The sequence below is a fragment of the Citrus sinensis genome, chromosome 6, assembly GCF_022201045.2.
Source record: "Citrus sinensis cultivar Valencia sweet orange chromosome 6, DVS_A1.0, whole genome shotgun sequence".
In the NCBI taxonomy this organism is placed as follows: domain Eukaryota; kingdom Viridiplantae; phylum Streptophyta; class Magnoliopsida; order Sapindales; family Rutaceae; genus Citrus; species Citrus sinensis.
This window is the reverse complement of record NC_068561.1, coordinates 8,801,775-8,824,374: the sequence shown is the minus strand read 5'-3', so window position 1 is coordinate 8,824,374 and position 22,600 is coordinate 8,801,775. Positions and strand designations below refer to the sequence as shown.

At 33.1% G+C, this 22,600-nt stretch overlaps 1 protein-coding gene across 12 annotated transcripts; it reads right to left on the bottom strand.

Annotated features, from left to right (window-relative positions):
* Positions 1-6,198: 6,198 nt before the first annotated feature.
* Positions 6,199-17,969, bottom strand: LOC102615668 (putative pentatricopeptide repeat-containing protein At3g23330). 12 transcript variants are annotated; one of them, XM_052443859.1, is made up of 6 exons: positions 11,016-11,172; positions 8,239-10,913; positions 7,876-7,960; positions 7,107-7,282; positions 6,934-7,023; positions 6,199-6,799 (listed from the first exon to the last, which is right to left on the bottom strand). In XM_052443859.1, exon 2 carries the CDS (start codon positions 10,633-10,635, stop codon positions 8,284-8,286), a length of 2,352 nt encoding a protein of 783 aa, XP_052299819.1. In that variant the 5' UTR covers positions 10,636-10,913; positions 11,016-11,172; the 3' UTR covers positions 6,199-6,799; positions 6,934-7,023; positions 7,107-7,282; positions 7,876-7,960; positions 8,239-8,283. The 12 variants fall into 12 exon arrangements, with proteins under 12 accessions (XP_052299819.1, XP_052299823.1, XP_052299824.1 ...); XM_052443863.1 differs by having other exon boundaries at positions 7,206-7,282; XM_052443857.1 differs by lacking the exons at positions 6,199-6,799; positions 11,016-11,172 and adding an exon at positions 17,838-17,969 and having other exon boundaries at positions 6,839-7,023; positions 7,206-7,282.
* Between the last annotated feature and the right edge of the window lie 4,631 nt (positions 17,970-22,600).

Below are 22,600 nucleotides of genomic sequence, written 5' to 3'. Positions count from 1 at the left end.
ACCAAAAATCATGCGTACGGTCTATGCATATACACAGAATTATTTACAACCAAATTGCGTCACTATTCAAACTGTGTGGTCAAACCGCGTACTGTTGACCGATGATGTGGCGCAATCCTGAGTGTCCAAATTGTTTTTAATCTGATGGCCATGATTTACTCAATGTATCTATAAAAAGGGGGCTCCCCCCCTAATTTGACATCTTTGAATTTATTTGTGAGTTCCATTTTCTATAATTCCTTCTCCATCTTGTATTTTCTATCTATTTCAATAAATTTTCATTCTACCCCTAGTTCAATTATGAGTAACTAATTTTCTTTCAAGCTTGGGTTGAAGGTGAAGTCTCAACATGTGTCATGAGGTTTATTTGGTAAATTTACTTTCTCTTCCCCTCTAATTATTGTGGATGTTTTGTCTTTTCGTCGACAAATAGTAATAATCTTGTTTAGATACCGCACTGGTTTAACCGGCTCTCTAGTATAAGGTTATTATTATTTAGCACGATAAGTCCTTAACACCATATTGATTAGAGTGTGGTTCATGAGGAGTGGAAATCCCCCCATGATTTAATTAGCATTAATAAGGAATATTTAGCTCATGGTGTATATTGATGCAGATCTAGATACCCAAGCACTTCATTTCCATAGTTTTCTCTTTAATTTATTCCCTCCATTTTAATTCAAATTTTAGGATAATCTAAGTCACTTTCACCACAAATCCAACCACCCATTTAGAAAATTAATTCTACACATAATTAAAATCCACCAACTCGTGGGATCGACATTTACCACCATTAATCTACTCTACAATAGATTCGTGCACTTGCGAGTTCAATAAAATTTGTACAACATGCCCACAACTTAGAATTGCATTAGGATTCCTTTTTTAATGCCATGCACATGCTAAAAATAATGGCAATTGCTTCCCACGTGATGTATCTCTTCTCCTCTTGAATTAAATCTCAATAAATTAATTCTTTTAATTCCTTGTCCTTTAATTGATTCTTAATTTAATCTCTATTGCTTCCTAAATTGAGTTTCTTTATGCCTTTTTATCCACAATCTCCAATTAATTCTCTATTCAATAAAATAATTCAATTAATTAAAAATAACGAATAAAAATAACTAGCAATTATATAATTAAGGGTAAAATATGTATATATTATATGGTCATCAAATACCCCCAAACTTAGATTTTGCTAGTCCTAGAGCACAACTAAAAACAAAAATTAAAAAAAAACAAAAAGTAAATCCTAACTAAACCACTTTCGCAGATAACCGTGATTGCATTTAGCGTATACAACAAGCCTTTTAACCCTAGGCAGCCCTAGTGGACGAGTTATAGTCTCGTAAGGGCTTCAGCGATGACACCCACAAACATCATTTAAAAAAAAGAACAACAAACTTTAAACAAAACATTAAAAAAATAGCCTCAAAAATTGCACAAATTATATAGCTCAAAGAAAATTTCAAATATTGGCAAAGTTCTAACTTTAATTCAATAGTTAATCTCATCTTTCTTTTGATTCTTGTAGTGTGTGTGAATCAATTCAATCAAATCCATTCATAAAATCCTCAATATCAACAGTTTTCGCCTTGAACAAAGAAAAGAGTAGGTCAAACTAATCTTATCATCTTGATCTCCATTTTTTTCTTTTTCCTTTTTCACGGGCTTCATGTGCATTTTCTTTTGATTTTTTTTTTCATTTCAGCATATGCACTTGATTTTTTTATTTTTTTTCTCTTTTTTTTTTAACCAAAGTCAGGAGCTTTCACTCTACCCCTTAAGGTAACATTATTCTCATGGTAGATTATCATCTACATACTAGTAGTATATAGGCCCCAATTACTTAAGGATAGCTTCACTTTTAAGGGTTATAGGTAGCTATTTCTGACTTTGGCGCCTGTGTATACTATTTTGTATTGTGGAGATAAGAATCAAAGCAAACAGTCATTTAGTCTATTTAAAATTCTCAACTCAAGCTGCGTCAATCTCAAATTTCAAGTCAAAATTATGAAAGAATTCATAGTAGTGCTCATGATGTGTAAAGAATCTCAATCAAGAGGAACTAACACAAGAATCAAGTATAAACTAAGACAATATTCAAATATTTCTAAGAACCATATTCATTGTCAATCAAGTTCTTATCATTACTTTTCACATAAAAACAAACAATTTTTTTTTTGAATTTTTGAATTCTTTGATTTTTTTTTTGGTTTTTTTAATAACAAACAAAGCACACATTATTCCCACCCCCAAACTTATTCCGAACATTGTCCTTAATGTTTCATAAATAAAAGATATGCATGCAAAAAGATGAAAAAAAATAAAAACATAAATAATAAAAGAAAAGTTTGGAGAGATCACAACTGAATGGGTTGGGGAAGCTTAAAAGAAAATGACAACTAAAAAGAAAATGTTAGAAGAAATATAAATAATAAAAATAAAAAAAAATAAAATCCTACTAAACTAACTAATTAATGTAAACAACAAATCAATGAGGATCAATAAGAATTTGGTGAAAACCAAAGCAATTATACATAAAATACCAAAAAAACATAATTGACTAAGCATTGGAGCATTTTATCTATAAAAGGATTATGGTAATGAAACTCCTCAATATCGCACTGCTTTGATCTCTTTTGTTCTAAGCTTTCCTGAGAATTATCTGAAGTAGTATAAAAATCTAACAATTTAAGCACTTTAGATCTTACCACCTTTTTCATGTCAGAATGTGACTTATGTTGCACTTCTTTTAGAAGTAACTCCAACTTGAAGGGTTCAATTTTCTCTTCAGGAGGAAGTGGTTCATCTTTTCTTTCCACTTAATTAGATCTATGATAAGAGTTGAATCACGTAAAGTATTAACTTCTTCAATACCACTGTCAACGTCCAAAGATAAATCAAAGTCAGTTGTGCGCCATGTTAATGGATTGTCACAGTGGTTAGAAATAAATGAGTCATCAATTGATGCTTCTATCATATATACTTCAACGACTTCATCATCGTCTTGTGCCTGCTTGGGAACATTAAAAATATTTAATTCCACGGTCATGTTACCAAAAGACAGTTGCATGTTTCCATTCCTGCAATTAATAAGAGCATAAACTGTAACTAAAAAATGACGACCTAGAACAATTGAGGTGTGTTTCTTAGGATTCTGTACATGCTGAGTATCAATAACAATAAAATCAATAGGATAATAGAATTTGTCAATCAGTATCAATATATCCTCTATAATACCACGAGGTCTTTTCATTGACCACGAGGTCTTTTCATTAACCTATCTGCAAGTTGCAAAATAATAGAAGTTGATTTTAATCCACCTAGTTCAAGGTGCATGTAAACATAATAAGGCAAGAGATTAACACTAGCTCTTAAATCTAATAATGCTTTATCAAACAATTGGTTCCCTATAACACATGAGATAGTAGGGGAACATGTATCCTTAAATTTTGGTGGCATTTTACATTGAAGTAAATTGCTAGTTTGTTTAGTTAAAAATGCTTATTTGGTGACATGCAACTTTCTCTTTTTAGTGCATAAATCCTTTGAAAACTTGGCATAAGAAGGAACTTGCTTAATAGCATTAAGTAAAGAGATGTGTATATTTGAACTTGCTTAATAGCATCAAGTAAAGAGATGTTTATACTTAGCTGCTTGAAGATTTCCATAATTTCACATGTTAAAGTCTCTTTATTTACCTTTGCTAACCTTTGAGGAAAAGAGCCTTAGGAATGTAAGCTAGTGGGCCACTTCCTTCTTAATCATCAGGTGATGAGTCTTGTGATGGAACTGGACTGAAGAAGTAGGTTCAGATGTCTTTCTTGTTTGAACCTCTACCTTGTTGTTAAATAATTTTCCTCTTCTCAAGGTCATAATCGATTTTTCTTATTCATGCTAATGGCTTGAACTCGATCTACCTTCATGCACTACTTTGGGATTAAGAACTGGTTGACTTGGAAATTTTTTTTTTCTCTCTCAGCTACAGTAGTTGCTAATTGACCCAATTGATGTTCAAGCTTTAGAATAGCTTGAGTGTTTGACTGAAATGTTTGTTGGATTGACTGAATGAAACTTTGAAATGTATCCTCTAAAGAAGGTTTTCTTTATTGGGGTGCGACAAATTGAGGGACAAGCTGTTGGGCAGGGGGTATACTTGGTTAGGAGAGACAAATTGTTGATTAGGCATACTAAATCGTTGTCCTCCTTGGTTTGATAAAGGCTGATTTTGTTTCCAGGAAAAATTAGGGATTCCTCCAATTAGGATTATATGTGTGTGAATATGGACTATTGGGGTTTTTCTCATATGATTGTAAGGCATGTACCTACTCAGAATAAGCCTCTTGATAGGCTGGTAATGAAGGACAATTATGTGCTTTATGAGACAAGTTATAACAAAGAGCACACACCTAATTAGCTACACTAGGGTGATGATTCATGGATTGGTTCATAGTTAAGGCATCTACTTTCCTAAAAAGTGTAGTTAGAGTGTTTTTCACATCAAAATCATCATTAATTTCATATAGACCTTTCCTAAAAACTAGAGGTGATTTCTCTCTTTGATTTGAAAAATCTCACTGTTGAGAATTCTTAAAAAGTGAATTAAAGAAATCACATGCAGCCCCTTCATGTAGGTTTAAAAATCTCCCACCATTCATAAACTCTATCATATGATGATTCGACATGGTTAAACCATTATAAAAGCATTGTATAAGTCTCCATTTCTCAAAGCCATTGTGGGGGCACTTAAGGAGTAAATCATTGAATCTTTTCCAACACTCATAAAATTGCTCACTCTCTCTTTGATAAAAATCACTTATCTCTCTCCTAAGGGCATTTGTTTTAGACATAGGGAAAAACTTGGTGATGAACTTATTACTCAACTCATCCGCGTAGTAATAAACCCAGCAAAAAGTGAATTCAACCAAGCTTTTGCTTTGTCTTTTAATGAGAAAGGGAACATACGAAGCCTAATTGACTCATTATTAAAATTTTGAAAACAGAATGTAGAACATATGCCAAGAAATTCCTTAATGTGCAAATATGAATCATTTCTTTCTAACCTATGGAAAGATGGTAAAAGCTGAATGACAGAGGACTTGAGTTCAAAGTGTATTGTTGTGGTTTGTGGCAACACAATACAAGATGGTTGGTAGACTACAAGTGGTGAAAAATATTATCTAAGGGTTTTCTTTGCTTGCACTGGTGGAAGTACTTGCAATATTATATTTGTGTCATCCATCACTTGAGAAGAACTAGCTTGACTACTATCAATTTTAGACTCTTTTTTGACCAAACGATTTGTTGATCACGTTCCAAAACACTCATAAACTAACTAGACAAAGAAAGAAAAATAAAACAACAATAATAAAAATAAATAAAATTTAAAATAAAAAAAATTAAACAACCAAACAATAAAATTTTTTTTGTATTTTTTTAATTAAAAAAATAAAAGACAACGTAAATTATAACTAGTGGAAGAATCAAATCAATTTAGATTAAACTGACTTTCTGGCACATTTCCCGGCAACGGCGCCAAAAACTTGTTGTGAAAAATTTTAATGTACTCGCAAGCGCACGAATATAAAAATAGAATAGTGGTAATGAGGTTGAACCCACAGAGATTGTTACAAATTAAAAAGTCTAATTTAAATCTAAAATTAATATTAATTCTAATTTAGTTGAGCAGTTTGAATTTTAAGGAAAATTAAACTAATTAAACTAAAAAAATAATTAAAACAAAGGAGAATTTAATAAGACAAAAATTACCAAGATTTTAGAATTCACCACAATTCAACTAGTAATTATCTAATTATTAATTAATCTCCAATTTTAGAGTAACAACTCGAAATTAATCTTTGTCATCTCATGAATATAACAATTAAGCCCAAATAAAATTAATCTTGTGTATGTTCTTTTTATGCTTAATAGTATGATATTTAAATATCTCATGTAAATATATTAAATAACAAACAGTTAAAGTTTTTCTAATAACTCTATGTAAACAATTTAATGAAAGACACAGATAAAAAATAATCATATATAAACTTTATAGATTTGTATAGATTTAGTCAAATATTAATACTAACAATCAATAATGCATGACAGAATTGATAAAAAGATTTAATAACATCCAACTAATCATGTGAAACAAGAACCATAAACATTAAAGAACATATATAGGGAATTAATTAAAAGATAATTATTTAATTAAATAGGGTTTCATATTTAATCTCAGTATAAGAGAATTAGCTAAACATACTTGAATTGGGAACAACAAAATAAATAAAACCATCCATGGAAATTATTGAAGTGCTGCTGCCGGTTTTCTTCTCTGCCGAATTCCTAACGTTGCTCTCTTTTTTCTCCTCTAGCAGCAGCCCTCTCAAAAGCCAAATCAACTTTTATAGTCTTCAAAATGGGCCACTGACCTTTTCAATTCTAAAGCCGAAAGGCTTGACCTTTTAATTTGTTTTGCTCTCACACGTGCCCACCACTTAGAATTGCATTAGGATTCCTTTTTTAATGTCATGCACATGCTAAAATTAACGGTGATTGCTTCCCAAGTGATGCATCTCTACTTAGAATTGCATTAGAATTCCTTTTTTAATGCCATGCGCATGCTAAAATTAACGGCAATTGCTTCCCAAGTGAGCATCTCTTCTCTTCTTGAATTAAATCTCAATAAATTAATTCTTTTAATTTCTTATCCTTCAATTGATTCTCAATTTCATCTCCATTGCTTCCTAAATTGAGTTTCTTCATGCCTTTTTATCCATAATCTCTAATTAATTCCCTATTCAATAAAATAATTCAATTAATTAAAAATAACAAATAAAAATAACTAACAATTATATAATTAAGGGTAAAATATGTATATATTATTTGCTCATCATTAGAATAACAGTGTAGCTCATTGGGAGGATATACCCTCCTCCTCGGGAACTTCTATTAGGGGAGGCAAAAGGTTTAGAAAGCTCCACCCACGAACAGGTTGATTGACTGTAGCAGACTCATCTTCTGTAACACACATAATCAAATTAATATGAGAAAAAGAAATACACCCTGGAAAAATGCTAATTTGTAATAAACTGGTTTCCTACTTTGTAATATCTCATACATTTAGTATATGAGTACTTTAAGGTCAGTGTCAGCAAGTGAAGGGTAGGTTGTTGATCATAAACATTTAAGTAGACGCTTACAACAACCAATGAAAGCACTGGTGGAAAGAAGTCAGCTGTGCTTTTCTTCAGTTTTGTGCTTTTCTTCTTCCATTCAGCTGTGCATGGAATACCAAAGAACAGTCACATTAAAGCTTATATAATCAATCTTGAAAATTGCAAAGATTACACCTCTAAAGTCTGAATTGCAATCTTTACAAATATGAAGACCACAGCAGAGATATGCAACTGATGTTCGAAATTGATAAGATCCGCCGACCAAGTGTGGGACAAAACCTAGTTATTGTTCCTAATTCATTATTATATAATTTAAACTAAATATTTATCTTTCACATGGAAGTGAAAAAATTTCAGACACAAGGGAATACTTGATGCAGACTTGAAATTCACAAAACATTTCCAGTTTAAGCCACGCTAGTTATTGTCCTCATATCCCCACAATCTATGTTATGGTATCCCAACCAATACAAACACTGAACTGAAATCAGTAGAACTGAGCCTAAAATGAAAATGCGATGTGTTACTGCAATGTCATTAGATTTCATCACTTTTCTGACTCAGATTCCATACACAATGTGCGAAATGGGAATGGGGAAACAAAAAAAAAAAAAGCATTCTGAGAGTTGTAAATTAAAAAAATAAAAACTAGCAATGGATGTACATGTAAATTAAAAGACAAGCAGCAGCTTACCAATTCCAGGTAAGTGATGCTCATTTACAATTTCAAACGTCTTGTATGTATGACCCACAAAATTTATATCCTTGGAAGAAAGCATCTGTAGCAAAGGATAAAACAGCAAACAACAAAATAAACATGTAACCTCCAGAATCCACTATATCAGCGACAAATCAAAATCTTTCATTTGCAGTTTACAAAGCACTAACTTCTCCATAAATGCTGACAAACAATCAGTCGAACATTCAGATGTAGACGAAATTTATATTAGACTCTAAATGTATGTAAAAATGTATATTTAGTGAGCATGTCACCTACTCTGAAAAGCAACAGGTCCAGCCACGAAAGCATATACCGTGTTTTTTGCAGATCATATACCTTGTTCTATCAGGTAGCAGCTCTCTGCAGACCATATGGACTCTATCACCAATAATCTCCACATGAACACTTCCCATCCTCGAAATGGTGAAACCGGCTATTGTCCCTAACAATTATCTCTCTCTGAACAATCTTTGATATAAACTTTATTGCTGTGTGGCAGTCCCCACAGACTCGAAGGTTCTTTATTATTCGAATCGTTGTCCCATCAGGCGTGCAGATAATTCCAAAAACTATGGCGAGTCTCTCACTATGGTAATATAGTAAGTTTTTCTTTTGTTCCTCTTCAACATCATGAAGTACTTCTTTAGTATCAGGAACATACCCTTCTTGTTCCATCCGCTCCAAGAGTTCTTTCAGAGCCTCATTTATTCTGTGATAGAAAGGATGGGATTTATCTCCAGCCACAAAAGCATATGCCTTGTTTTTTACTTCAATCCAGCTGCAAGCTGGTGTCTTTTTCATGCCCTTGTTTCTCATAAAGACTCTTAAACTTGCTGCATCTTTCCATCTCCGAGCAGCTGCATATGTATTGGACAGGATAACATAAGCTCCCATGTTATTGGGATCAATCATAAATATCTTCTCAGCAACCTTTCCAGCCAACTCGACATTCTTGTGGACTCTACAAGCAGACAACAATGTCAACCAGACATTTTCAGTAGGTCCAGCATGCATGTTAGATATGAATTCATATGCTTCCTCCAACTTTCCTGCACGACCAAGAAGGTCTGCCACAGCAGCATAGTGTTCAAAGCTTGGAGCAATGCCGTAATCCTTGGTCATACTGTTGAAATAACTCCAAGCTTTATCTATCAAACCAGCATGACTACAAGCAGTTAATACAGCCACAAAAGCCACAGAATTCGGTTTCACACCATCCTTTTCCATCTGCTCAAACAATGAAATAGCATCATGGGCATTTCCATGCAAAGCATTGCCCATGATAACAGCCGTCCAAGACACTATGTCATGGAGATCCATTTTATCAAAAATACATCTTGCCAACCTAATGTTACCACATTTGGCGTACATGTCCAAAAGTGAGCTGGCTATGAACATGTTATCATCAAATCCATTTCTGATTATGCACCCGTGGAGTTGCTTCCCCAGATGCAGTGTTGTCAAATGAGCACAAGCTGGCATGATACTAGAGAAAGAAACATGCCTTGGTTTAATTTTAGCAATTAACATCTGCCTAAAGAATTTTAGTCCTTCATCAAACAGGCCATTCTGCACACACCCTGCAATAATCGAGTTCCATGAAATTGCATCTTTTACAGGTAAGAGACAAAATAGCCGATGTGAATCTTCCACTCGCGCGCACTTTGCATACATGTTGATCAAGCTACTTCCAATGCACACATTTGCATCTAATCCATGCCTAATAGCATACCCATGTATCTCCTTTCCCTTAATAACATCAACATAGTCAGCAAATATAGGAAGGACACTGGACAAGGTGAATGAATCAGGCTTTAAGTTAACATTCCCCATTTGTCTAACTATATTCAAAGCTTCTTCATACAAGCCATTTCGCGCAAGTCCCACAATCACAGTATTCCATGAAACAAGATCGCTTACTGGCATCATTTCAAACACCTTCCTCACACTATCTGATCGCAAAGGCTTTAATTCATTGACTCTTCCATCAGAATGAATATCAACTTGCCTACCTCTACTACTACTAAGTAGCGGATCACTTGCTGCATCTAAATCTGCATCATGACCAGCACTCACAACCCGTTTCTCAAATTTATCTGTAAAACTATTTGCCTTATCAATAAACTCACTACATCCAGCTAACCCACTACTTAATTCAACATTTCCATTTCGTTCAGGAATTTTGTCAAGCACTTCATGCACAGATGCTTCCCTCCCACCATTAAATCCAAAACCTTGAAATCTATCATATATATGCATATCCATATTTTGAGACTGGGCGTACATATTCATAAGAGCATTATTAGTATACAAATCAAGATCCACACCAAGTCTGATAATGCAGGCATGGACAGATTCACCGAACCTGAAGTCCACTAACAGAGTACAAGATTTTAACACAGAAGGGAACACATTGTGATCTGGGTATACACCGGAACCTATCATCCGTACGAAACATGTCAAGGACTCAACTAAAAGGCCATTTTGAGTGCAGCATCTGATGATAGATTTCCAGGTAACAGGTGGGGCCGGAGTTTTCAGAGTGTCCAAGAGACAGAGAGAGTCGTGTACGAGGTTAAAGTTGTTGTAGATAAAGAGGAGTCTGGAGATGAGAAAGCGAGAGTTGGGTTCTAGAGTTTTGAAGATTTGGGCATGGAGTTGTTTTGCTTGGGATTTGGTTTTGATGGAGACAGGGTTTTTGAGTAAGTTTATTAGGGTTTTGGTGGATGTCATTTGTTTGATTGATCAAGTTTTGGTTATTGAGCATGGTGTTTTGGTTTGAGGTGGTTGTGTTGGCGGTAAAGGAAACTTCACTTAAATGTTAGTTACACAATTGGCAAAATCTGTTTCACAGTACGTTCAAAGTTGTAGATACCGTCAAAGTATGTCACCTCAACACAAGGGCATTGACAGACTGTTACAAATCAAGGCCCCCGAAGCAATGCAACAAGACCTGATCTGGGTGGAGGTTAAACAGAGATCCCCTCAGGATGCTTGGTCTTCACAGATTCCTGAATGAAAAGGACAAATGAAGGTTGGCACATAATTCAAAATTTGAAAAAATATCATAAACAAAAACAAGTAGATTTACGCAAAAAAGGTGAAAGAAATACTTGATTAAACATGCAAAAGTCAAAGGAAACTTTTAGGAGCACTTTTGACAGCATACTAGAATACAGATTTCAGCAAACATCTTTGGTTCCTTAATACAAATGATTATTGGAAAATAGCATGCAGTAAGGGTTGTAGTTCCATCCATTACTCGTTTGGAGGTGTTTGACACCCCTCATTACCCTCAGGCAACCCCATATTTGGCTAATGCACTATAATGCCGCCACTTAGGGTGCATTTGGTATACGTATTGTATTATATTGTATTGTATTATTTTAATATTGATGTATTATATTATATTATATTATATTATATTAATATTGTATTATAATAATACTGTACAATGTTTGGTACTACACTGTACTATAATAATTTTTTTATTAATTTAAATTAAATATTATATTATATTAATATATTTAAATTGTATTAATATTTTATATTAATTATTGTAACTTAATTAATTAATGTAATGCTATATTATATTTTTATATACTATTTAAGTATTTATTATTAATTATATTTAATTATAAATTTATTAATAAATTATAATGTAAAAATAAAAATTAATATTGTATAATATTATATTAAATTAAAATTTTATTTATTTATTACTATTATTATAAAGTTAAAAAAAGGGGAAGCTACTGACTTTTAAAACACAAAAATCAGTAATACAGCCTAATCATGAGGGGGGCGCGAGTTTTGATAATGCAGCAAAAGCTGCATTTTAATGCTGCTCAATGCAATCCATTTGATCACCAAACACAGGTATATTTTAACTAATGCTGGGCCCACAAGATAATACAATGCAATACCACCTGCCAAACATACCCTTACTGCATTAGCTAAATCCGATTAGCGCAGCTGTGGCCGCATTAGTTAGTTGGTCTTTTTTTTTAACTTTATAATAATTATAAATAAAATATAATTTTTTAATTTAAAATAATATTATATAATATTAATTTTCATTTTTTTATTTTTACATTATTATTGTTAATATAAATTAATAAATTTATAATTTATTATTCAATAATATTATATTATATTTTAATTTTTATTATATTAAAAATATAATAAATAACTTATTATTTAATTGTATTATAATAATTAATATATAAAATTGTTAATATTTAAAAGTTAATATCATTAATAATAAATGCTTAAATAATATACAATAATATAATATAATATTACATTATTTAATTATATTAATAACAATTAATGATTTTTAAATAATTTAATATAATGAATAATAAATATTTAAATTTGAATAATATTAATTTAAAATTATAATAATATAAATAATGATATAAAATATTATTACATATACTATAATACTCTTACTTAAATTATTTAGCACAATTCATTTTGTTAGTGATTAAATCACTTTATTATTTTGCAATTATCTTGTAATATGTACAAACTTTTATTCTATTATCCTAAAATGACTTTTAAACTTGTAGGTTTTAACTATTTATTAATGTTGTTATATTATTTAGAGATCATTTGATTAAATTATTTGTTTCAATCTTTATTTCATAGATTATTATATTTATAAAATACTGAAAAATAAATGCTATGCTTCCAAAAATTTAAGGCCACAAGTTTTTATCTTTATGAAGAATTATGATTTTTTTTTAACACTTACACTAAAAAGAGTGTTAAATTTCTAAAATTTAAGACTTCTATATTTAGTATTTTTCTAAGTACTAATAAATATTATTTTATAATATATAATTTAAATTAATAAAAAATTAATACAGTTATAGTGTAGCACCAAATATCGTATAATATTGTTATAATACAGTGCTAATGCAATACAATATAATACAATACACCTGCATTAAAATAATTAAATATAACAAAATACAATACAGTATGCAAAATGCATCCTTTGATAACACCTCAAATAACCCTCAGCAACTTAAGCCCAATTCATTGCAAAATCATGTGAAACCTTAAAAGTAACCTCTCTTTTTCTTTTTTTTTTTCCTTTTTTTCGTTGCCGTTGTACTAAAAGACTAACTACTCAGAAAAAAACTCAAAACTCTATGATGGGCATCATTAATAAACAAACTTCATTATCTGGTAAGTTCAGCAAAGTATCAGCTCTAGCAGTTTGACATTTATTGTAAAAGAATGGGAATGCAAGAATCCATTAGTCCTTTTCACTTGGTATACCTAAGACAAAAGAATTCGCAGCATTTTTTATCCTCTTATAGATAACAACTTAACCTTCATACCACATCTTGATATTCACTCCATGACTGAAACTAACAAAAGCAAAAACTACCCAACATTGATTTAAAAACACTTCTTTGGGGAATAAATAGAATATTGAAAATGAAGTGCCACATGTCAACGAGAAGGTTTTGGTGATTGAAAGTTGCCCTTATAAGGTATCTGACTTATACCGGGTATATTATCTAGATAAACTGATACGCGGGGTACGCCATGGCAGAATTAAGAAATCAAAGAAAATATTTTAAAAAAATGGCCATCACACGTGCTGTCTCAATCACCTAAAAGGGAATATTTGATTTGATGAAATCAAATCAAATATATTCTGTCAGAAAAAAAAAAAAGAGACAGCTGGTTGTAAATCAGCAAAAAATTAGAAGCAACCTACAAAGGATAGTGGTCCTCAGTTGCCACACTCGTCACTGTATAGACAGTCTCTGCAAAAGGAACCTTGGACACCTGTAGTGCATGCCATGTGCACTAAATGACAACGCCCGCCAAAAAATCACCTCCTTACCCTCCAAGCATGCTCCTATCGGCTTAAAAACCGCCATAATGGTAAAGGAACGTGAAAATTTCAAAGAGGACAGTAAAATCTCCACTAAAAATATGCTATGTGGCAAGGTGCCTAGGTTGTACCATATAAAGGCAAAAAACGGTTCTATCTCTCTTATAAGCTCTCACACACACACTCTAATACTCGTCACAAACACACAAAAAACTAGAGGGCTGAGGTCTTCTTCAATCTTCAGCCACCTTTTTTTAAAGAGCTTGCAAGCTCTCATCACTTAAAAAACTCAAGTAGCTGACTTGAGTGTCGAAGTGTAGTCGTCGGCCACCGCCGGCTCCACCTCTAACGTCATTTTCTTGTTTTGCAGATTTAAATGCGTTCCTTCAAGAGATCCTACTCTGATCTAGACCCCTTACTACTGCTACCTCAATCCTCTACTTCTTTAGCCCATTTGTAAGCCCAAACTAGCCTATACACCATGACCCAATGAGGTACCCTAAACCCCTTAAAACAAATCTATTATTTTGGTGAAAATTTATCCATTTCCCTTTAAACCAAAATCCACTAAAAACAATTGGTGTTGTTTGGGTGGGGAGCGCACAAAAAACCTACACAACGGTTACTAAACTGATCGTGGTGTGTACTTGTAAATCATGGCACTCGACGTACCATCTGACGCCATAATGACAGTTTTACAAGGGTGAGAGATGACAGCAGTGAGGAGGTCGGTAATCTAGCAAGAAGAGCAGCTCAACCCAACAAGGGCAAGTCCATCAAACAATCTACCAGCATTCGTTCAAATGAAGAGCTCGTTTCCTGACAACGCTTTGAACAACTTGCTCACATAATTCTTTAGGCCATGGGCTCCAAAATACACGAGCCAACACTCCCTCCCAACACTCAAGATGCCCCACCAACACAGGTTGAAAAGCAAATAGTCCCATATCCTGAAGTACCAAAGGTGATGAACAAAGGCCGGATTCGTCGGGTAACTATCTCAAATCACGACCCTCATCCCGTAAGGAGGAGCCCTACATGGCCTCTAGCTATTCGCGCAGTAGTCGGGGTACCAAATGCAACATGCAAACTTATGAGGATCTTCGCCATAAGCTGAACACCAAACGAGCTTCTTAAATGAGGGCAGTATCTTAAGGTGCTCCTTAAAAAAAATAGAACACCAGAAGCTCAAGTAAAGCTACTTTCTAAAAAGAAAAATATCGCTAGTACTCTGACGCCCGTAGAGTATAATTTACTATTCACTATGGAGATTCGGACAGCAGTTCTCCCAGATACGTTTGTCATGCCTCAGGTACCCTAGTACTCTGGTACCTCGGATCTAATGGAGCACGCCAAGCTATATCGCAATCATATGCTTATCAAGGGCGTCGACAACAAAGTTATGTGTCGAATTTTTCCTTATACATTCACTGGACTCGCCAAATTATGGTTCAGATCTTTGAAGGCAGGCAGTGTATCTTTCCTAGACCAGCTCCTCACGGAATTCATTCATGAATTTGGGTACGTTGTTTCCCACAATCATGCGACATCCAAGCTTCCTTTCATCAAGCAAGGGGAATCTGAGCCTCTAGCTGATTATGTGGCCCGCTTCCACCAAGAAGTCTTGAGAACTGGCATGTTTGGTCACCACCACACGCTGACCTACTTTGAAAAGAACATGCGGTTGGAAAAGTTATGGTGTTCCTTTCAAAAGCATCGCCCTCTCTCATATGAGGAAGCCTATTCTCGAGCCTTGCAGCAAATCGAGATGGATGAGAAGTGCCACCTGAAATGGCAAAAAGACAAAGTAGAGGTCATGAAAAACAGGGAGAAACCTAAGAAGGATGAGGTACCCTAAGATAGGGTACAAGGCTTACTACCTTTATCAGACCATCTCAATTAGAGCTAAGAGAACCACTAGAACAACCTTGGCATGAATCTTATCATGATTTGAGTTATTCTCCAGAAAAGATCTTCCACTAGATTCATAATAGCGACCTACTCCACCAACCCAAACCCATGCACAAGTACCCTAACATGAAGCATAGCCTGAAGTATTGCGAGCGAAGGAATCCCAGAATACCTGAGCAAGACCAAACCAATAGGAGAAGAAGAACAACTTTGGAGAATTAGTATTGATAGCTTTCCCAATTCACATGGAAGTGGTGCGGCAGTAATCATCATTAACTTTGACAGAGAAAAGTTGTACTACTACTAAAGTGATAACACTCTACCTGCTTTTTTATTTTGTTTGTTTTCTTTCATATTTATGTGTTCAAAATATGTGGTCGACCATGTGGGGTACCCAGAGTTCCCAAACTAGTCAGTTACACTTTTCAATTCCCTAAGTGATAACAACAAGTGATCCTAGGATCCCCCATATTCTCCTTAGGATAACAAAATAGTGTCATGAAATAATCCATATCTCCGCTTTCTATGAATGCATTTTCTTTACAAAATTTGATGATGTGTGTTCTTTTATTTGCCTTTTGATTTTTCAATATGGATGAGTAGCTTCAAATACTATAAGAATATGTTCGCCATGTATGTCGTTGAGCATTATTTATTGTGACGTAATACAATATCCAAAGATTGCCTTATTCCATAGTGAACTGGGGTACCTGACTTATCCCAATCATGATGATCTACTTAACGTCATACCCAGCAAAAGGGCAGGCTAGTAACAGCCTTTATCATTATTTGTTAGCCTTATTTGATTCGACGCAAATGGCAGATCATGAGGTTTTTGACCATCTACAGCTGGTTGTAATATTAGCAAAAAATCAGAAGCGGCCTACAAAGGATAGTGGTCCTCAATTGCCACACTCGTCACTGTACAGACAGTCTCTGCAAAAGGAATCTTGGACCACCTGCCAAAAAACCGCTTCTTTGCCCTCCAAGCATGTTTCTAGCAGCTCAAAAACCACCATAATGGTAATGGGACGTGAAAAGTTCAGAGAGGACAGTAAAGTTGCCACTAAAAATTTACCACGTGACAAGGTAACCAAGCTGTATTATATAAAGGCCAAAAAAACTTATATCTCTCTTATAAGCTCTCTCTCTCCACACACACACTCTAATACTCGTCACGAACACACACACAAAACCAGGGGGTTGAGGTATTCTTTAACCTTCAGCCACCTTTTTTTAGGGAGCTTGCTGGCTCTCATCTCTTAAAAAGCACGAGTAGCTGATTTGAGCGTTGGAGTGTGGTCGTTGGCCACCGCCGACTCCACCTCTAACCTTATTTCCTTGTTTTGCAGATTTAAAGTCATTCCTTCAAATGATCCTACTCTGATCTAGACCCCTTGTTACTGCCATCTCAATCTTCCTCTTATTCAACTCCTTTGTAAGCCCAAACTAGTCTATACACCATGACCCAATGAGGTACCCTAAACACCCTAAAACAAATCTATTGTTTTGATGAGATTTTACCCATTTTCCCTTTAAACCAAAATCCGCTAAAAACAATATTCATAACATCCAGTACATGAATAGTTACCATCCAAAAAGGAATCAAACTTCCCCATAATTTTTATAATTAACAAAATCAACAATAAGACAATAAAAGTTTCACACAACAGCTTCACAGTAACTTCCTCTCTAGTTTGCACATTAACCCCTATAGCAAATAAACCGACATAAGAAACGTACTTACAAGTTACAAATAGAATTAAAGGCTTAAAACTTTTTAACACAACAATGCTTTTAAAGAACCAAAAAATATATATATGCGCCTAAATAAAGCTCACCAAACGATCTGCTCTTGATGTTTCTCCTAGCTTAAACTTGCTTCCAATTACACGATCTATTGATATGCTTTTAACCCCAAAAAAAAAAACTAATACAATAAATTTCATTATTTTTCTTTTCACTATTAATTATATTACAATCAAATTTGTTCACCAAACATTAAACTACCCATAAAAGATTCCTTTGCCGAGAATCTTTAGATTCATCAAATTTATTGGTAAACCAAAAAAAAGGAAATTTAAAAAAATAAAAATTACCCGTTACAAGCTACGGATAACTATACAAAACAAAACATGAGTTTGCGTAAAAAGCCAACCAATACCTGCTTGTTAACATTCTTGAGTGATCACAATAACATATTTTCTCGGAAAGTTTTAAAGAGAAACAAGGTCGGGCCTGAAGAGAAATTAATGGTTAAAGATGGTGCTTTTTTAAAAAAAATTAATTCTCTTCGCTGCCCCGGGGGGGGGGGGTTGCGGGGAGCAAAGAGAAAAGAATTTAAAGCAAGCGCAACTTGAGATGAGAATTTGGGGAGGAGAATCATATGGAAATAGATTATGATTGATGAATGAGAAATCAGATGGTAAATTATTATATTTTTGTTATTTTTTTAATTGTAATTTGGTATTTGTAGTAAAAATATTAGGGAAAATTTTATTAATTAATTAATTGTTGTGTTTTAGATTTAATATTTATATTCTATATATTTTTTCAATTTAATTATTCTCTTATTGTAATAGAGATGAGAGCCAATTGATTTTGTATTTAAAATAATCATTTCATGAACTCTTGTTATTTCTTATTGGACCCAATAAATAAATAAATAATCATCCCGTGGTGATGGGCATTTAAGTAATTTTACTCCTGATGATTTAACAACTATAATAGAGAAATTCTCATGAACAACATATGTAATTAATTAAATTTAATGTAACCACTATTTATATGGTGGTTTTTTTTTAAATGTACATTTTTCATAACATTATTTACTTCTTGTATATTTGATATGATACCTTTGATGTAGTATAAAATTTTCATTATGATGATAAAAAACTTGTTCAGAGTAATTAACAGAGGTAAAACTTAACGGCATGATTAGGTATATTATTAAAATATTTAAAATTTTCTTACTGACTTTTAAAAATTGTTTATTTTTATCAAACTACACTATTAATCATTCCTAAAAAATAAAAACAATTTCGTGAAACATCAAAGATTATGTAGAATTAAAAAGTGGTGCTCATCTACCAGCGTAATTCTTGGTTGAAGTTATTATATTTTCCTTTATAGATAAGGTGAAGTCAACATGCATGCAGTCAAAGCCTCGGGTTCCGTTCAAGTCTTCTCGTTATTATTAGAGGACGCAATTTGATTTGATCTTATGTCGATATAATCACTTGACACAATAGGTAATTCCTCACTAAAACTCATAATTTTTTATTTATGAAAAGATTAAAAACTTGTAATTATGTTTGGTTAATACTTTGCAGATGAGCTTAATAAATAGTTGGTAATGGGGTAAAGATTTCGATGATTCATATATGAACATGGGCTCTCAGTCGTAGGAAATCAATGGCAAATTTATTACTATGGCGGCCTATTGCAACCAATATTGGGCAGTGCTGAAAGGAATTAAGCATATCTCCAAATAGAGTGAATATCGCGTCTCTTTAATTTGTTGTCGTACTGTTGAAAGTAGACCTAGTAGGTAACTCCGAAAGAAATAGTCACTTTTGTCTGAAAGAACAATAACCGTAGATTGAACGATGAGTTGAATAAAAATATCAGAGTCAAAGTAGGTGTCGGAGAATTGACGATGTTAATGATTGTAAAGTTCTGTCGATGGATATAGTTGTTTCTTCATTACGGTTTATAATGAATATTTTTTCAAACGGCTAGTCGTATTTATTGCTTAAATAAATGATTTCTTGTCCATTCGTACTTTAAACATTCTTTTGTTGAAGTTCACTTTGTTCACTTATTCCTGTGTTCTTTTTCAAAGTGACTTAAGTTTAAATTGTGTAGAAATTTAAATAGGCATTCAACTTCAATTTTCATTGACGTAGTTTTGTTTTAAACAATGTGGCAACGAAGTAAGTTTTTTAGTTATCATTTTACTTTTTATTAAAATGTGTTGTTACTGATTAATTTATGTGAATAGGATAAATTATATCTGAATCGAACCTTTAAAAATTTTCTATTAGCTTAAGAATTTGTTTTGTCAAACACAACGTGTCCTCTCTAATTCATTCGTTTGCCATTATTGAGTGTCATTGGTAAGAAACCAAGAAAGATAGAGATTAAGAGACGGAAATTAAGAGTAGTTGACAGTTGAAGAGGTGGACAAGAGTAATGAAACTGCAAAGAAACTACTCTATTATCATTCCACACAAAGTCTACAAAGCCCCACAATTACAACAAAGTTTCCATTAAAAATATAAGAGTCTAGCTATGTTGGAACCGCTAAGGTAGAGTATGCTTTCATAATCACACAATCAAAATTATAATGTATTTTTTACTATTTATCATTTTTTTTGTTTGCCTGTAATTTGTTCTCCACCTTAGAGCAGCTCCAAGGTAGCCATTGCCAAAAAAAAAAATTGATAAACAAATAGCATTCACAAATAATCTCATAAACATTTAAATGAGTCCAATGTTGGAAGGATTCGTATGTTGGGATTATGTGCTCTTTAAAATATATTGATTTATTTATAAATATATTTTTCTAATTAACAAAATATTTTACATATTTTTTAAATATCTTAGTTGCATAAATATTTTGAATAAGGTCAATTTAATTATATTATTTGTATTTATGTGATTATCATATGAATTCACAAAAGATTATATAAGTTATATTATAATGAAATAAATGAGTTTTCAGTTGATAAATAGAGTTGGGCACTCTATTTATGTTTTGACTATAATAAATTGATTTAATGATTTCTCTTAATCATGTTTGAATTTACTGATATAGTTTGATCACATTGAACTGAATCACATATGAGATTTAATTAACCTTGAAATAATTGTCAAACTTATTAAATTTCATAGTCATTGGTTTTATTGCAATCTGAATATTGAGCTAATCACACTCTCGAGATTATAATTGTTATTTCATTTGAGTTACCAAGGGTCGTGAAATACATTTGTAATCAAATTTTTCCGGTATCTTAGTAGGAGCAATTTTAAGCAATAAGATTATAGATTAACAATTTACAATTTGTAGAACACGTTTCTTGATGAGTTTTTGATACTTGATCAAATAGTTCTTAGGCCAGAGTGCGTTAACATAATTAGTATGGTGAAAATGATCATTAAAGAAAACTAGTAAGTGTCAAGGAACATGATATAATTAAATTAATTGGACAGTTGAGATATCAGTTTAATTAACGATGTAGTAAAAATGATTATTTAGTAAAGAAATCAATGTGGCATGAGTCGAATAATTATTCGAGAACACTATCCTAAATAACATACAATTATAAAGGTCAATTCCAATCTTTTAGTGGAGTAGATTTGAAATTAAATAATCAAGCTAGTTTAATTATAGACCTAATTATTGTAGCCACTATTGTATGTACCTAAATGATTCTTGGGTTAGCTCACTTAATTAACTGCATTACTATTAGATTGAATAAGAAAGATAACTAGCTATTTATATCAAAAGCCTAAATATATTATTTGGTCATAGGTTCAATTTAATATACTCGTGTGTAAGGGGCCTTATGTTATTTTACAACATTAGGTCGTTAGCCCTTATAACAAACACAAGTGATATGCTATTTATATATATATACACAGAAATCTGCACTGTTCACTGTAGCGGGATTTTAAGTGCACAGTAACAATTGAATCGTCGCTTTGAATAGTAGATGCTTTGTACATATACGGAAATACAAGACTGACGTACCATACGGGTGAAGAGACATGTGCGCTCTCACTTGTGTCCAGGGGACTACCCGAAAATTACTTCATTTTTTTTTAAAGTAAATAATCAAATAATTATTTACAATGCTTTATCGGAGAGAAAATGCCGAAACAGTCATCTTCATTATCGTCTCCGAGGGAAATGAAAGGCTCTTCATCATCATCAACATCTTCATCTTCATCTTCAGAGGAATCTGCAGCTGAGGACTTTGATCGTGAGGCGAGGAGCTGTTCCATGGCTTTGAAATACTCATCTTCAGTTTTGGCGCTTGCCAAAAGAGACTGGGCTTTGGATTTTTGGGTTAGGAAGGTCTGTTGGGCTTTAGAGGCTTCCAGGGTTGGTTGTAGGAGGTTTTTAGAGGAGAGCCAATCTTTGATCATGTTAACAGTCAATTTGGACTGTTCATCAAATTTTGACCACCATTTGACTTTAAAGGTTCTTTGAAGGATGACTTGGGAATCCTGGGTGTGAAAACGGAGGTTCCATGAACAGACCCATGGTAGGAAGAAATTTGCACAAAAGCAAAGAAAGGGGGGAAATCTTTTTTCTGAGTTAGAAGGTAAATAATGGGCTTTGAAGAGGTTTAGGCAATTTTTAGCGTTTGGTGTTAGGATTTGTGGAATTGGGCCAAAAAGATTCCACCAGTGATGAAACCAATTTGGGAGACTTTGAACGGTTATCTTTGTGTTGAAGAAAAATAACCATGAGTGAGATTTTTTAGGGTTTTGGATAAAAAAGGTGTTATACCATGCTTGTTGGTAATCCCAGTAGGAAAAAGTCCGACAATGTGGTAAACGGGTTTCAAAATTTAGAGGGAAGGTTTTAAAATTGTGGAGTAGGTCACCCCACTGATTTGGGCTCAATACTTTTAGGATTGTGGCCGTGGAATAAGCCGGTTCTGGATGGGCTTTGTCAAGAAAGAAGTGTTTGAATTTAACTGATTCAGTTATTTCCAAAATGCTTTGATAATAAGACTGGGGTTTTGTCAAATCCCATGGTTTGAAAAACCAGCCTTTGGGGAAAAACTTTGAAATGCTTTGAAAAGGATCAGTATGGTAAAATCCATCTTCTATAGAAAGAATGTTTTGAAAATGGGTTTTATCAAACCAATCGGAGGTTTTCTTTGAAGGTGTTGGCTGAGAAAGCACAATTTG

Coding starts and splice junctions, on each gene's coding strand:
- LOC102615668 (XM_052443857.1), bottom strand. CDS start 10,635: ATGACATCCACCAAAACCCTAATAAACTTACTCAAAAACCCTGTCTCC.